Source organism: Harpia harpyja, chromosome 5 (assembly GCF_026419915.1).
Source record: "Harpia harpyja isolate bHarHar1 chromosome 5, bHarHar1 primary haplotype, whole genome shotgun sequence".
In the NCBI taxonomy this organism is placed as follows: Eukaryota; Metazoa; Chordata; class Aves; order Accipitriformes; family Accipitridae; genus Harpia; species Harpia harpyja.
In genome coordinates this window covers 31,232,697-31,249,369 of record NC_068944.1, presented here as the reverse complement: position 1 = coordinate 31,249,369, position 16,673 = coordinate 31,232,697, and the positions used below count along the sequence as shown (strand labels likewise).

The window sequence follows — 16,673 nt, the reverse complement described above, 5'->3', positions numbered from 1 at the left end:
TAGAGAAGCAGTGTGGTTATGAAATGAATCTACCGATTTATGTGCCAAACAGTTTTGATACACAGAAAACAAAGCTGAGCTTTCTGCTGTGCATGTATCACTCGTCCTTCATGTGTCAACAGAGATGTGAAGCCCCAGACCACTGCTTGATTCTTCAAGTAGTGTTAAACCTCATGCTTCTTGTGGTTTTTTGGTCCAAGGAGACAAGATTATATCTAATTTCAGGTAGAACCCCACAAACGTACACAATGTATTTCTTAACTATGGTGTTTGTTGGTAACAATTGATGCCTGAATAGACACATGTATATATTGTATAGGTCAGTTTTCTTTAAAATAGCATCCTGCTTTTAAGAATTTTTAAAAATAACTTTCTGAACTAATACTGTCTTGGGAGGGAGAATTACAGCGTACACTTCAACTAGCAAGTGTCACTTTTAAGAGTAACCAAGGCTATCTGAACCAAAGTGGTTTATGTCTTAAAAAAAAAAGGGGGGGGGGTGGGAGCTTCTGATAACTGTATCTGATTCTAAGCCTCAAATATATGCTGAAAGCAAGAAGGTATAATGGGAACACTGCATTTATTTAATGAGCTTGGTTTGATGTTAGGAATTCCTTGTTCATGAGTACCTTAGTCAACATCTGAATATGTTCAACTTCTGATGAGAAAGATCTTGTGGTAGTAGTAGTATATATTAGAACTTCTGGCAAAATGCTTTCTGAAATGATCTTATGAACACTTGAAGGAAATGTGTAACACTACAGATTTTGTATTGGGGATTAAGGCAAGAGCTTTGTGGGGTTCCAGGGGTGTCCTTTATGTCAGTCCTTAGCGTGGCACACATGCCAGAAATGTCATCTGCATCCTGTATGGAAATGTGTTTGCTCTTTATTATTATGGCCGTTAGTTATATTTTAGGAGAGACACCAAGGATGTGTTTTAGTGTTAGAGCTGCACTGGTAAAGGCAAACTGGTTTCTTAGTTGTTAGTCCCTCCCTCTTCCTTTACATTTGATCTTTTCAGTAATCATGTGGCAATAGGGTTGATAATTTACCCATATGATAAGATGGGGAAAAAAAAATACTCCCCCCTTCAGCTTTCTGGTGGAAACGCTGAACTGGCTGAGATAAGTTTAGCCAGCACGATTGCCCTCCTCTGTGTTGATACAGCCTTATGATGAACTGGGTCAATCTGAAACTTGCAGCTGGAAAAACCCCCGCAGATTTTTAGGTTGTTTTGAGCAGGATCAGTTCTCTAAACTGCTTCACTATGTTTTTCCATGAACTTAGGTGTTGGCTAAAGGTTGGGAGTGAATGTGTGACTGAGGAGGGTAGAACTATGCCAGTCCAGACGTGAACTGCAATAGAAATCTTTAACAGCTAAGATGGACTGTAAACACATCTAGTGTGATCTCGCTTGGGCTAGTAGTTGCCACTTCTGAAAAGGCTTGTGAAAAGGTATGGAGTGCTCTCCAGGCTGGAGGGGACTGAAGACTCAGTTTCAGAACTTCACGGTGTGAATTTTGTGGTTAGTTGCAAGATGAGGAGAACAAGAATTTTCCTTTGTGCTGCCCTTTATATGCTATACAGTGATTTGTGAAAATAAAACGCAAAGGAGTTGAGGGCTGTACTGTGGGGCACGTGGTAGCACCAGGTGTCTTGGGTAGACACACACTCAATGTGCCCTGCCTGCACTTACAGTCTGGCTTGCGTGGTGGTGCTTGTGATTTGAAATAGGGAAAATGATGTGAAAAATCAGAGCAGACCCAAAATTGTAATGTCTGTTGAAAATGTCACGAATACTTTTTTTAAAAACCGATGGCTTGAGGGAGCAAGTTTCACAAAGATTCTACAAAAGGAGCTCTGCGTTTACAAGTTGTGTGAAGCTCAAATTATTGCTTGTGGTAAAATGTAACTTTGTAAGATACAAAAGAGATTTCAGCCCAATCAAATTTTAGTGAAAAGATCATAGACCTAGATCTTAAGTAGAAAGGCAGGCCAGTATACATAAGTGTAAAAAAAAAAAAAACCAACCCCTTAGTTTTCCTGTGACTAATCATTTTTTTTTGCTTTTCAGGAGACTGAGACTTTTTTTGAAAAACAACAAAACCACCAAAACAAAGCAAAAGCAGGAATTTAGGGAATAAAAGCAATCACTTACCATTAAAGAAAAAAGTGATATTTGCCTGTTAAACTTAGAGAAAATAAGGGCATCCTACATATAGCTGTCACAGTTACATGGAATTTCAACTTTAACTTTCAGTTAAATACCATTGTTCGTTAATCATCTTGATGGACTTTGCCACCGTGTCCTTTAGGTTTGGTATTGACCCCTTTGCATGGACTTGGAACTCTTTCTTTGGTGGTATTTTCTGTCTGATGGCTTTCTTGGAGAAGTTAGTCTTAAAGGGGGGGGGAAATATTTTTTTGGATAAGTCATACAAAGCTAAAACAGCGTAAGTTACTGTGTGCTAATAACATAAGGCTGGTATCACCCTTTTAAAGGCTCATTTTAATAATGAATCTGTTTCTTTTTTTGGAATATTACTTTCATTGGCAACAGTCTACTTCACTTTTTCTAAATAAGCAACCTTTCCATACCACCAACTTACATGCTGTCATAAACACTAGGTCCAAGCACACTGTCACTGCATTGTTGGGATTTTTTTTTTTTGGAGGCTGCATGCAATAATCCACTATTTGTCAGGCAAAATTCTCATGCATAATTCTGAAATCAGTATTTAATACTCATAAGACTTTTTCTGTTTTTTAAACAAGCATTTAAAAGTGAATCAGGAATGCTGGTGTTACTAATGTTGACTTTATTTTTAATTGATTAATTTTAACCAAAAGTTTGTCACTCAAGAAATGTAACTTCAATAACACACTCTTAAGATAAATCAGTTGTATGATGCTGTTTAGAAAACAGGGGAGTTCTAAAACCATTTCTTAAAAAAAACCCAAACAAACTTAAGATAATCACACTTTAGTATTAAAAATGAAAGCATATGTTCATTTTGCATGAACTAATACTGTGCTATCCCTGTCAAGTTTCTTGAATGCTATTATCCTGTACTGGGTTTTTCTCGGAAACTGGTGACTCCTTGGAATGTGAGATGTTATGTGAAATCCATATGTGGTTACTATAGGCTTTCTGTGCAAGTTGAGTATGTTCCACAAGGAAGGGAGTGCAGCAGTGTAGGGCATGCATTTTGAGTACTTTTTTACTCTGGATATTCTCCTAAGCTAAGATCCTATGCTATGTTTTCATCAGTCTGCCTAGATGAACCTAATGTTGAACATGAAGTAATTTTTTGTTCTTGCCTTCCACCCACTCCATTTTTGATAATCAAGTGTTATGGACTGAGAAAGTAATCTTTAAAGAAAAAGAAAAATCTGTTGGAGAAATACTAATTTATGGTAACTATTTTAACTCTGTTATACTCCTCAACAAAGCCTTTTTTTTTTCTTTTTTAGTTCACATGAGAGATCCTAATAATCAGCTTCACATAATTAAAAATTTGAAGATTGCTGTCAACAACATTATTACTCACCCACCTCAGCCTGGTGCCATTCGAAAACTTTTGAATGATGTTGTATCTGTCAGTCAGCCTGCTGAAGGACTAGTAGCTAATGTGATCACAGCTGGAGATTATGATCTCAACATTAGTGGTATGTAATGATATTGTATTTTTCATAACTTAAACTGGAATTTACTGTAAGGTTTCTAACCTTGATTTCAACTTCATGGCATGTATTAAAATTACTCTGAGAGTTGATCAGTTTTGAGTCATTGTTTTTACTGAAACTTCACATTTATTAAATAGTTTTGGTTTTACATAATGCTAAAAAAGCGGCTAAACTTAGTAATTCTTAATTTAATATTTCCTAATGTTATGATTCTTCTGAACTTGTGTTAAATGATCACATTATTTTAATGTAGAAAATACTCATGCTTTGGTTGTGTTAATAGCTCATCAGATGAGAGAGGTTTTCTTGTTACAAAACTGATATACTGATTTGTTATACTTGGCTGAATAGGTATCAGAAAATATTTATAATGTTAGTACTAATGTGCAGCTTTATGTTGAAGTTAGTCTTCCTGACTTCTTTTGTTTTTACTTATTACTTAATGCACAGAGTTCATAAAGTTGTCATAAAAAGTTTAAGGAAAAAAGGTTTTGAGGAAAGGTTTGCGATTCCTTGTCCTTTTTTTTTTTTTTTTTGCCATGAAACTCAGTGCTTCATATTTTGCTGTCAAAATGGCTAGAATATTCTAAAAAAATTTTTTTACGTTTCCAAGGGATAAGGCCTTGTGAATAATACTAAATGAGACCTGATCTTGAGAGCTGAGAAGATTAAACTCCTCCCAATTAAGACCCTAATCCATTAAAGCCTTTGAGTACATACTTAATTCAAAGCATGTATGCATTGCCCTGTTTAAACATGAGTGATTTATTGTACTTAGTTCAGCATGCAGTGAGGAATTTGGCTCTGCTATAGCAAAAGACTGACAAAACTTCATGAGGATTAGTAACTGATGTTGTCATAGTATGTTGATTTTTTTTTTTTATGTTGATGATGAAAAACTTGAATAATTCTACATCTTTAATACCTAATTTATAAGCACATCCTCAACTTGATGTGAAATATTGATAGTAAAGGAAAAGACTTGACCCTGGAAGTTCTAACTTTTGAGAGCTATTGGAAACTGCACCCTTTCTTAGTTTCTGTGGCCTCATTTATCTGTGAAATTCGTGAATTGCCATGTTTTTGTGAAATTTTTTTTGGAGGGAAAGTCTGCTTCAATTCTAGAGACTGGAAGACCCTAAGAAAGCAGAATGATTTCAATGAAGAGACTTTTCCATAAGATTTCTAATGATCTCAATTTAGAAGTGAGGTATTGGAAGAAGGGAAGAAAAATAGTGGCTATATCAAGCCATGCTTTGTAGTTGTAGAAGCAAATAAATCTCCTTTTTGTTTTCCTTATTTGCTGCTGGAGCCTCAGATGTACAAGTTACCAGACTTGACTATCTTCTGTCTCTCAGTGATTAGGTTCTTATTTCCATTCACATTGGCTGTATGCTTATGTGATAGAGAGATGTGTAAGTTGTTTAAGATCATACAGAAGGACAAAATCATGTAACAACTTTGTAGTTTTGTGGTACTCCATTTTAGGGCTTTAGCACAAAGCACTGGCAGTGTTCTTGATGATGAAACTTGGATCCCATTACATTGTAGGAGGATGTGAGGTAGTCCCTAGCTTGTCAGGTAGAGTTCCTTTTCTAATTGGAAAACTATGAGTATTTACTAAGAAACTTATTTTTTCCAACTTTGTTAGAGCGTTTTATTGAAAACCAATGGAAGCATTCATTCGTGGCAACAAAAAATAATCTTTTGGCATGGAAATGTGAAATACTCTAATCTGTTTTTGTAATTAGCTCTTTCTTTTGGTGGATTAGTTTTCTAGGGTAGCAATATTAAAACATATTTCCTTAATCTTTAATGATGATCAAGTCCATTTTGAAGGAAGACACAAACATTGTTTAAGAAGCTCATGTATGAGTGTTCCTGGCAACTGGGATCATGATCATGCTCTTTTTTTTTAGAGAAGTTTTGGAACTGCTGTGGTGAATTGGTTGAATTGTTTGTAATCCTTCTTTGTTACACATGTTGTTTAATAGTCTCATACTTTCATAATCATCTTGTACTGAGAGACCTGGTTGATTGCTGGAAGGATGCTTATGTTCAGCCATGCCTGTTTCTCTCATGTACTGGTGCATGTGGAGAGTGAGGAAAAGTGATCCCACTAAAGACTTAAATTTTTTTTTTTTTCTCTCAAGTTTTCAGCTGGATCACTTCCCTGGCTATGTTTGTTCAGGGCTGCATAATGCTAGTGCTGGCATGCAGCAATGCAGGAATATGATGGACATAAGGGAGAATGTTGGGGTAACCACTTTCAGCAGCTAACATCTTCAGTTACTTTAACTGTAGTACTACAGGCTGGGAGATCTCAGAAATTAGTGTCTTACATTTATAGTATCTTCCAACTGGAAAAATAGAAATAATATCTAAATATAACTTAAATCTTTACTACTTTATAGATTTACATTTTTATTCAAGCCCAGAATTTGGGCTGAACCAGAAATGAATATTGAATTCTATTAAAGTACACTGTCAAATGTTGAGGAGCCTGAAATGTTCATGATTAAGGTTAGCTGGAATCAAATGTCTTCAGCCCCTGATGGGCCTGCATGGTATGGATTTTCTGCTTCATGCTACCAGAGCATAAAAGCCAATAGTGTGTTTGCACCTGACCCTTTTTAGTATAATAATACCATGTTTTTTCTATCAGATCGCTCAGTTAAAGCTAGTGTTCCTTGGTACAGTAATTGGAAAGAGACACTGATGGAACTGAACACATCCACGTTTTATTCAGGTATTTTTTGTGGTTGGTGCCAATTTGCCAAATTGCCCTTTATTCCTTTTCCATGTGCCCCATCCACCTTTCCTTATCATCTGCTACAACTGTTTAGCACTTTTCTTGGCGTAGATGTGTGTTCCTCCATTTTTTTTCCCCCTAAATGAAAAATTGTTGGTGATGGTTGTTTAATCTTTCTTTTAGTCACTTTTCTACTCCTGTTAATCGAAATCGTTTGGTCTTTCCATATAGTCCATAAGCTCAGAGTGGTGGTGGGAAATGACCTGATGCTGTAAAAGCACTGTCTTGTTTGATCCTATGGAACTGTATACTGTCACTGTTCTGTATTTCAAATGTAAATACTTTCTGCTTCTCTATAGAAGTTCCTTCTCAGGGGATAGTAGCGCTTTTGAAATTGAAACTGAATTGCTGACTGTACTTAAAGTACATATGCCTCTGCTATATTGACATTCTTTCTGGAGTATGACTCTCTTTAAAAAAAAAAAAAGCTTTCTAATACATTTTCACCTAGTTTATAAGACTTATTGCTGCCAAAACGCATTGGTTATTGACCTCTCAACTTAGAGTGAAGCTCTGTGTTGTGGTCTGAGCCAGATTTTTATTGTTTTCAGTTTTAGATATTAACAGACTTTATGCCTTTGGTTAGTACTAGCTATCCTTTCAGTAGTGTCTGTTCAGCTGCTGGTAAATGCCTTCCTTTCTGAATGTGCTAGAGTACCAGTATCTGTGAAATTCATCTTGGTGAGTCAGGTAGCTAAAAAGTACAAAACTTCATGAAGTAGACTTCTCATTCTTAAGCTGTTATGTATGAGTATTACTTATCTTTTTTTTGTTGTTAACAATTTCTGAACACATTAACAAGTTTGCCTAAACTTCAGTTCTGCTTGTTTAGTATACTGGAAACATGTTACTGGAAAAATACAAAACATACAGGTTTCTGTACCTAAATGACACAGTGTTGCTATGCACTGCTATAGTGTGTTATGAAATGTTATGTCTGTGAAAATTTTTTCAAATATTGTTTTTGTTTTGAATATGGTGCATGTTTATTATTTTAAATATCTACTATAAATGATTACAGCCCTGTAAATGCTCTTGAGTGAATACTGTTAATATATGTTGTGGTTGTGTAGAGGGAATCCAGTTGCTTTTGTAGCCGCTTCCAAGGTTCTTAATAGGCTGAATGAGAAAGCGGGGGGGGGGGGGGAAACACCCCACAAAACAAAGTAGTACTTCCCTCTTTGTAGCTGTGTCAGATTTTAAAAAACTTTTTTTTGCTGTGGTTCAGCTGTAAAACAGAAATGGAAAACTGAAAACAGAGCTTGAAACTAATATGCAGTTGAAATTTCTGCCTTCAGTTTAGTATTGTTTGGTTTGAACCTGAATTACTATAAAGCTGTGTTATACTTGTGAAAAATATGCATATGAGTCACTTTCTCATGGTTTGTTTTTAATAAGCTGTATTTTCCTCAATTTAAATAGTTGGCATATTTACATGTAGAACTTAATAAAGCCAAGAGCTTTTTATACCCTAGATGAGTGCTCAGAGAGCATTTGATAGAAAGGCTATAATCAAAAGCTAGAAGTTTGCTTCCTATTGATCTTTATGTGAGTGAGATGTGCCGACTTCTAGGCCAAGTTCAGTTATAAAGTGTGACTATATCTGACTTCTGTGTGGATGAAGCTGATGTAAGATGGCCTGACAATGTAGGATTAAACAAAATGGATTAACTTAATGCACTAGAAGATAATTCCAACATAAGAATGAAACTCAATTTCTTGAAGTCAGCTAAGAAATCAAGGTGGTAGGTTTTTTGGGGGGGGGCGCGAGAAGGCGGTGGAGGTTTACAAAGTGTTAGAAATTCTTATGTTAGTTAAATCAAGGAATGTGTTTTCTTGGGGCCATATAAAGAAAATAAATACCTTCAGGATTCCTTATACTGCATGTTTTTCTGTACTAGTTATTGTTTTCTAGTTTGCAGGTGAGTTTACACTGGATTCCAGCTAGTTCCAGTGTGAAACCAGGTTACTGGAAATGGACTGATTTTGCTCTGGGGCCTTATTTCCGCTCAAGGGAAGGAGTTGCAGAATTGAGATGGCATAAACCAGAAATAATACTTCATTGCTTGACTGATAGTTGGAGTGGAGAGAAACAGACAAGATTTTTAAGTTCACATGTTCTTTGGATGTCCCAGACATACTTGATTTGTTACTCTTAGGAAAATGAAATCCCTATTGTAAAAGGGCTTTTGAACATTGCAGGTTAACATTAAAAGGCATTAATGGCACAACTCAGAACTGAGCTTTTAGCTCTTTGGATCTCTGCTTTGCCATCTGACAGCTGAACTGTTTATTTTAGCAGGGCAGAGGAAGGGTACTACTGTCAAGCCAAGTCATAACACTTGCAAAAGCTTTAGACAAACTGGCAGGATAGGGTTCTGGTAATCCTTAGTTCCTCTACATACTCAAAAATTAATTTTGCATCTTGGTCAATTCTTATATTGCTAGCCAAGGCAAATTCAATGACTGTTAAAAGAATTTTTATTTGTTTTCTCTTTCCCATGTGTGTTTAAATGGGTGATAAGGAGTAGTTACCCTGACAAGGACTGAATACATGTGAGCCTAGAATATTGAGGAAGTTCAGGATATTGAGGATATCTTATGCTTAAGATACTATTCAGTTTCACAGGATTTGATTCAAAGTGTTACTGTTTCTCCCACTTGTGTGTATTTTAGATGCTTTCTCCTTAGACTGTTCCTCCTTCTTTCCCCTGCCATGTAAACCTTGTCAGAGTTAGCAAGCCTTGCTTTCAGGTGTAGTCTTTCATATTTCCTTTTCATAAATGAGTAAACGCAAGTTTCACTGAATATTCTAATTTGTCCTGTCTTATTGTGTATTCCAGCTACTACTCCTTGGTTTGAGTCTTACAGAGAGTGCTTTCTTCAGTCCATGCCTGCATCAGATCATGAATTCTTAAACCACTATGTTGCATGTATCCTTTGAGTGTTACAGACCTCTCTAGTGACTGCTGTTAGAGCTAGCTGCAGAAATGTAATGTAGGAGACTTTGAAGTTTTGCAATAACTCTTTTTGCCATCTTTTTTTCAATATGTCTAACTATACAGACTCATTTCATAAGGGGGTCAGGGTTTTATTTGTGGTTAGTGTGTTGTTTTTCTTTTTTTTTTTTTAAACACACTTTTTTGTGTCAAACTACTCCTAAGTTAATACCTGTAAACTAGACTGCCTCATCCTAAACTGCTTTCTGCTGTAGCTCTTCAGATATCGGTTGACCGTCCCTTATGTACAACAGAGACTTGTGTGTTTGGGATGCACCTGCTGCTTTTTATATCTTTTCCTAGCAGATGGAGGGGGGAGGTTGGGGGGCGTGTTTTGGAAAATTGGTGAACTTTGAGCTATTTTGGACAAAAAGAAGTCTGGAAAGATGCCTAAATGCTTTCACTTCTTTTACCAAAACTTAGGCCTGATTTGCTTGTCTACAGGGAAAATAAAAATATGCACTGTTTCATGAGGTAGCTGCTGTTTAGCTTTACAATAATTATAATGCCGCAGGTTTCATAACACCTACTCTGTTTCTAACTCTTTACTGTACTTCATAATTTCAGTATGGTGAAACAGTTATGTTAGTAGCCATTGGAGAGAACCACTTGTGCAGAATTAACTTGGTAAAATATTGATTCTGGCCTTTGACTTCTGAATTTTAGTAACATTTAAAGTAGAACTTGGTTTCTGGCTTCTCTGAATTAATGTCTTCAATTTGGTGGATAGATGTAGCAGAGCAGGATATTCCTTAATGATTGTGTAGTTGCATTGAGGTAAAAATCTGAACACTTCTGCTTTTTGCTGAGAAGATGTTGCTGTGTTTATGAATACTGGCTGTTACTGTTGCTCAGGTGATACCTTAAAGTCCCAGCTCTCCTTGGAAGTTGAAGACTAAAGTACAGTGGGGGTGAATTGCAGTTATATGTTTCATATGTGAACAGTTGGTCTGTATCTAAAATCTTAAATGAACTATTAGCTATTAAGTATCAGCTTAAATTTGGATTCAGTGTCAGAACTGGAGCAAACTCCTGTTCATCTCATGTTACAGATGTTAATTAACTGACCGTTTAAATAGTGTGTTTTTATCGAGACTAAGACCAAATTCTGATTGCACATACTTTTGTGGTGGTGTGTTTTACAGGCTTAAACATTGTACTTATCTATCTTATTTCATACACTTCCTATTTTATGATATGATCAGTGGTTGTTCCTGGGTTCTTTTGGTAAGTGTCCTTAACATGAATTCAGGTATGCTTGTAGTTTCTTCTAGTGAACCAGAGCCTGTGGAGCAATTTCTGAAGCTGTCTCAAGAACAACATCGAATTCAGCATAGTAGTGAATACTTATATCCCAAGTGGTTTATACCAAACACGCTCAAATACTATGTGTTACTGCACGACGTAAGCACAGGAGAAGAACAAAGGTGGGTCTTCTGCATTCAGTGAACTTACAGATGAACTCTTTGACTGAAATGTTTGCATTTATAAATTCTAGTGAGATTAGACATACAACAGGATCCATTAACTAGTATGCTGACTATTATCAAGGCAGATTTCCTTAAGTATTATTTTTAGATCTTCTACTTGTGTTCATATAAAATGAAAGGAATCAATCCTAGCTTCTTGGGGTAGATGCTTTCTTTGCTGGCTCGCTGAACTAATTCTCAAAGATTCTCAGTTTCACTCTTGCATAAAGGACTGCTTTAAAAATATGAGAATTTTCCTTTTAATCCCTATGGATAATAGTCTAAAATAGTTTGTTGCCGTACATGCTTAGAATAGAATTGGTTTGATATCAAGACAATTTATTTTTTCAGAGCTGACTCCATTTATGAAGAGATGAAGCAGAGGTATGGAACTCAGGGTTGCTATTTGCTGAAAATAAATTCTCGGGTGTCTAATAGAGGAACGGATGAACAGATACCAGATCCTTGGAGTCAGTACCTTCAGAAAAACACTATCCAAAACCAGGTATTATAGTATTCTAAAAACAATATATAAGGTGCATATGAAAGCCCATTTTAGTTGTGTTAAATTTTGCCTTAGTATTATCTATGTGTTTTTACAGAATGGACTAATAGACAGACTTCTGACATAGCTATGACTTTTTGTGAGGGTATAAGATGATGATTCTTGAAAAACTGTCCTCTGTGCTACTTAAATTGACAGTAAGGAGCGCTGAAATACTAGACTGAAATACTCTGACTGAAAGAATAGAGTTGTGCTTTATGCACTGACAAGAGGAAGTAACCTCGGAAGTGTCCTGTTCATAGTAACTTTCTACCTTCATTTTGATTAATTTTCTTCACTCTTAATGTTAGTGGGTTTTTGTCTAGGTCGTCTGTATTTCACTAAACAGTGTGAGTGTGTTGTTCTGTGGAAGTATGTGTGGTTTTTCTGGTAACTTGCAGCCCAGTCTGGTCTGTCATCTGCTAAGATGGCAAATGATAGTGTGTGTTAGCTCTTGAGTTCAGTTTGCAATAAATGTCCGTATTTTTGGCTTCAGGGCCAAAAATATTCCTTCTTGAGTTTGCTTTTGACTGACCTGCAGTTTTAACTGCATCTGATTAAAAAGTTTGTTTGTGGAATCATAGTTCTTTACCAAATCTAGCCGGCACTGGAAAGTCAAAACATCTTGTATTCTGTAAGCCAAGAGGACCAGTAAGTAATGTTCCACCATAAACTAATTAGATTTTTTTCTTTTTTTTTCTGTCCCGTGCCAACTGTCCAACATAGATGACTTTTTTTTTTGTATGAGCTTGTTCAAGAATTGCTTTAGGGAGCATATTTTCACTGCTGTAGGCATTGCTGCGTAAGCGTTGGAGTTGCTTGCGTTAGTTGACAGTAAAGCTATTTGAGCAAGCCAGAAGATACTTGCTTCATTTGGTGACTATAACTTTCATCTTTACAATAGGACAAGTTCTTAAAGCATCACAAACTACTTAAGAAATTAATATATATGAACAAACATGCTTTCTTAATAATTCAGTTAACTGTTAGTAAAGTTAAGTCAGTCAACAGTAGTTGTTATGTGTGTGCTCTAGTATTCTTAAAATTCTGACCTTTTTTTCCTTTTTTACTGGCAGGATTGCTATGAAGATTGTCCTTATACTGTCATTTCAAACAAGAATACTGATCACTTGATATCAGATGGCTTAGACAGTGAAATTAAAGGTATTTTTATAACTTCTGTCAAAACATTGATGTGATAGCATTTATACAACTGTCTCATGTCTTGGACAGTAATCACTTGAGTGGCCTGTTAGGGAATTCAAAGTACTAATTTTCTAAATGCTCGAAGATAATGTAACCTGGTGTCCATGAAGCAAAATGCTGTGGTGCTGATCTACTGGATTGGTGGTAATTGGTAGATGTATCCTTAATGAGATGGCTATTGATATATTGGGCTCATCTTTTGTAAGATTAAGCATATTGTCTGCAAACTCTAACAATTAATAAAAGGTAACATAGGATTAAATGGTTAATTTTAATGATAATAAAAATTCTGGTTAGTGTGCTCTAGCTTGGAAGCTGAGGGGTTTTTGTCATTGTTTTTGGTTTTAAATCTGGAAATGAGTAGTGACTTACTTTGTAGATTGGCTGGAAGAACTTGCCTCACAATTGAGCTCACAGATGGCAGAAGACAGTAAATGAAATTGAGTGCAAATTAATGCGTGGCCTTTTAAATTTTTTTTTTTAAGCAGCTGTGTAGGATTCAGATGAGAAGCATCATCAGATAGGGAAGAAGTGGAGGTACCCCATGCTGTCTGGCCTGATTCAGCCCAGATCCTTCATATATGACTTGACAGGCACGGGAAGACCTAGCATATAGGAGAGCCTGCAGTTGCCTGAAAAAGTGGCTTTCTAGGGCCCTGCAGCCCAGATGTAGTCTGCAAGCTGCTGTTTGAACTTTATGTACCCAGCTTTATACTTCATGAGTAATTAATCCATTAAGGATTTGCTTTCACAGCTCAGCTTTGCTCAGTGCTAGTTAGGGCCAGATAAAGCAAGCTGATTTTCTTATATAAAAAGGAAATAATAAATAAGAGAACTATGTAAGTCTTGGAGTGAAATGGTGTCTCGGTCTAGTTCAGAAAGCTAGATGCGATAGTGGTCAGCAGCCCTTCTCACTGAACTAAGAGGACTTCAGAGGAGGTTTTTTACATCGTGATTGCTGGGAAGGACATGGAAAATTAGTTTGGTTTTTTTTTTTCAACCTTAAAACTTAAACAGAAAAGAGTGTATAGATCCAATGGAGCTGTTGTTGTAATTGCTGCATTTCCACCTTTCATGAATATTTGACTTTGATTTTAATGTTTTCATACTTTTCCTTCAATGTTGCTGATACTAGTCGGTGTACATGGGGTTTCTCTGCACTGTAGCTGAGAACCAAAACCATACATATTTAGCCATGTTGTAGGTCTTGAGATTCCCTGAGCTTTCTGAAGAATTTCGGGAGTGATGTGACACTCGGGTAGTGCTCTCCTGCTGTCTGCTCTGCATTGATCTGTAGTGCAGAATAACTTGTGAATAGCTTTGCTTAACAGAGTTCTGATTAAGGAAAACTTTAAAGTAGCTTAATAAAAATGACACTTAAAACCCAAAATGTTTAAGTAACTTTATACTTATTGAGGTTTTTGTTTCAAATTTCATTAGATGGCCTGTCAAATAACTTTAAGACTCACCCCCTTCAACTGGATCATCCCAGTGGCAGTTTGGATAGCACTGATTACGTGAAGGCTACTGCATCATTGCAAGACTCAAAGAAATCAAATTCTGGAACGCCTCATGGTGCTTGTTTAACACTCACAGATCACGATCGAATTAGACAGTTCATACAGGAATTCACATTTAGGGGACTTTTGCCACATATAGAGAAGACAATTCGGCAACTTAATGATCAGGTCAGTTTACTCTTAAAAACACTTTGTGCCGTAATAAGAAAAAACAGTTGGGGTATAAATCCAGTTATCCAAAAATCTGTTTTGAAATTATTACTTCCTTCTGCATCTTAATGATTTGATGATCTTATTGAAAACTGTAAGTAAATTTAAGAGAAATAGCTGAAGTTATCATTTTAGCTCAATTTGTCTTTTAAAAAAACAAAACCCGATTTGTATCAACAGAGCTTCAGTGCAAGGTGGCGGCTTGGTGAAAGCCTGTCTGAACTGTTATCAGCGATATCTGTCCTTGTTCCTAAAATCTTAATATTTTATGCTTCTGGACGATTCTGGCATGGGGAACAAAATGTACTTTTTGTGTTTCAACTTTAGAATGCACAGCTAGAGTTAAGAAATGTATTTTCATCAATAATTGTCTGCAAAAAAGCTGCATACTTCAGTTGCTACTTCTTGACAGGGGAGAAGTGCATGGACACCCTAAATCATGCAATTCTGTTTTGATCTCAGCAGTTTTTGCAACTGAATATTCTTCTCTCAAACTAGGATTTTTTTGAAGTGTGATAGTTAATATCATGCCCATGTTGAGTCAAGGACATGTGTTAAAGTTATTTCCATCACAGTAAGGTCCTTTCTTTTATAAGTGTTTTACTTTTATATGGTCTTAAACAGCTGGAGAGATGGATTGACTTACATTAATACAATCAAATTACTGTATTTAGCATTAGACTTGGACGCAAATATCAGTCTGTTATCTGAACTCTGTATTTTGATTGAATTGTCTATTCAGGTTATAGTTTTAAGTATGAGGGGTTTTGATACTAAGAATCATATCCTGTAAGGAGTACTCTCTCCCTGAATTGACTTGTGGGAGTTTGTATATGCTGACCATGTTTACGTTTGGAAAGTTTTATGAAGAAACAAAAAAAGTGCATACATAAAGTGTAGCAAACAGGCTTACCATTAGGAATGTAGTACTACATTCCTAGTCATGGTAAGAAAAGCATGACGTTACGATTTTTAAAACTATCTTTAAAAAGAGATGTAGTTTGCCTTAGATATTGGGAATGGTAATTCCCTGTGGAAGTTTCCTCGTTAGTGGAAATTATCTAAAAGAATAGAGTTGTGTAACCTTGCTTGCAGGTATGACTGGTACCCTTGACGCTTGAAATCACTGTTCACAATGTGGTAATGCTTTATGTGGGTGGTGATGGGGAGACTATTCTCTCTTGAAGTATGTACTTAGCCTAGATTTTAGATTGGACTAATACCAGAAATCAAGACATTATGTTGGATTTCAAACAGATACATCAAATGTTTCAGTTTTTAGGATTGAGATGTCTGCAGCTTGCAGCAACAATAGTGAACCTCAGCTGTCTGAAATAGAATAAACAAATGAATTGCAACTTTTCAGTATCAGTGATTCAGTCTAAAGAAGTGTGCTTTTGGTTATTTTGTTGTTTTTATTTATTTCTGTTTTATGGGAAAAATAATCTAGGAAGCCTTAATGAAGCTTGGGTTTTTATATTGGTTTATATTAGTGTATCTCTTGCAATGTAGTGCTCTAATTTAGTGTCTTTTTGCAGTTAATATCCAGGAAAGGCTTGAGTCGATCACTGTTTTCTGCTACTAAAAAATGGTTTAGCGGCAGCAAGGTTCCAGAGAAAAGTATTAATGAACTGAAGAATACCTCTGGTTTGCTGTAAGTAATTTCAGTCTTACCTTTAGATCTAAACTGAAAATGTACCTTTTTTGGGAGGGGAGGGAGGTGAAGGGAAAGCCTGTGTTTATTTGATGGTGCTCTGCGAAGTGAACTACATCAGCAATATTGTAAAAGACTTTAATTGGAGAAATCATGAAAAGTGCTATGCCTAAACATGTACAATAAAGGAGTAGAAGAACTTAAAGAAAAAAGGGTTAAAAGAAAGTGTTTACAGAGCCATCTTCCTGCTATACTTACAGTGAAGCTTTCTAAGTTACAAAGAATGTACATTTTTAAGAGTAATAGTAATAAAAAGAAGTTGTGGTCTGCCATAAGGGATTTTTTTAAATTAGTACAAGCTATTTCTTTTCTTATTTAAGCCAAACCCCATGTATAGGTGGTTTTTTTATGTAACTATGTAGTTTACTGCAGTTAAGTATATTGCTTTTACAAGTGAGAGCTAAATTAAGGGGAATTTCATACCTTTTGCACCTGTATTTTACACTAAAACCAGCTTTTAAATTTTACCAGAATATTTATTCTGTATGCTTTGTAATTTCCCTCTATGAA

General features: G+C 36.0%; 1 protein-coding gene and 1 long non-coding RNA gene across 5 annotated transcripts in view; both read left to right on the top strand.

The window, feature by feature from the left end:
• The window catches only part of TRAPPC8 (trafficking protein particle complex subunit 8), a 57,647-nt gene that overhangs the window by 3,004 nt on the left and 37,970 nt on the right, over positions 1 to 16,673 (top strand). For 2 of the 4 annotated variants that reach the window (XM_052786946.1, XM_052786947.1), the window contains exons 2-9: positions 3,477 to 3,671; positions 6,355 to 6,438; positions 9,345 to 9,434; positions 10,753 to 10,927; positions 11,321 to 11,474; positions 12,590 to 12,677; positions 14,160 to 14,407; positions 15,988 to 16,103. In XM_052786946.1, coding sequence (XP_052642906.1) covers positions 3,477 to 3,671; positions 6,355 to 6,438; positions 9,345 to 9,434; positions 10,753 to 10,927; positions 11,321 to 11,474; positions 12,590 to 12,677; positions 14,160 to 14,407; positions 15,988 to 16,103 — 1,150 coding nt within the window. The remainder of the gene's footprint in view (positions 1 to 3,476; positions 3,672 to 6,354; positions 6,439 to 9,344; positions 9,435 to 10,752; positions 10,928 to 11,320; positions 11,475 to 12,589; positions 12,678 to 14,159; positions 14,408 to 15,987; positions 16,104 to 16,673) is intronic. The other 2 variants (XM_052786948.1, XM_052786949.1) reach the window with 1 other exon arrangement.
• Positions 14,414 to 15,807, top strand: LOC128141797 (uncharacterized). Its single transcript, XR_008235178.1, has 2 exons — positions 14,414 to 14,763; positions 15,046 to 15,807. It is a non-coding gene; the product is annotated as an uncharacterized LOC128141797 (long non-coding RNA).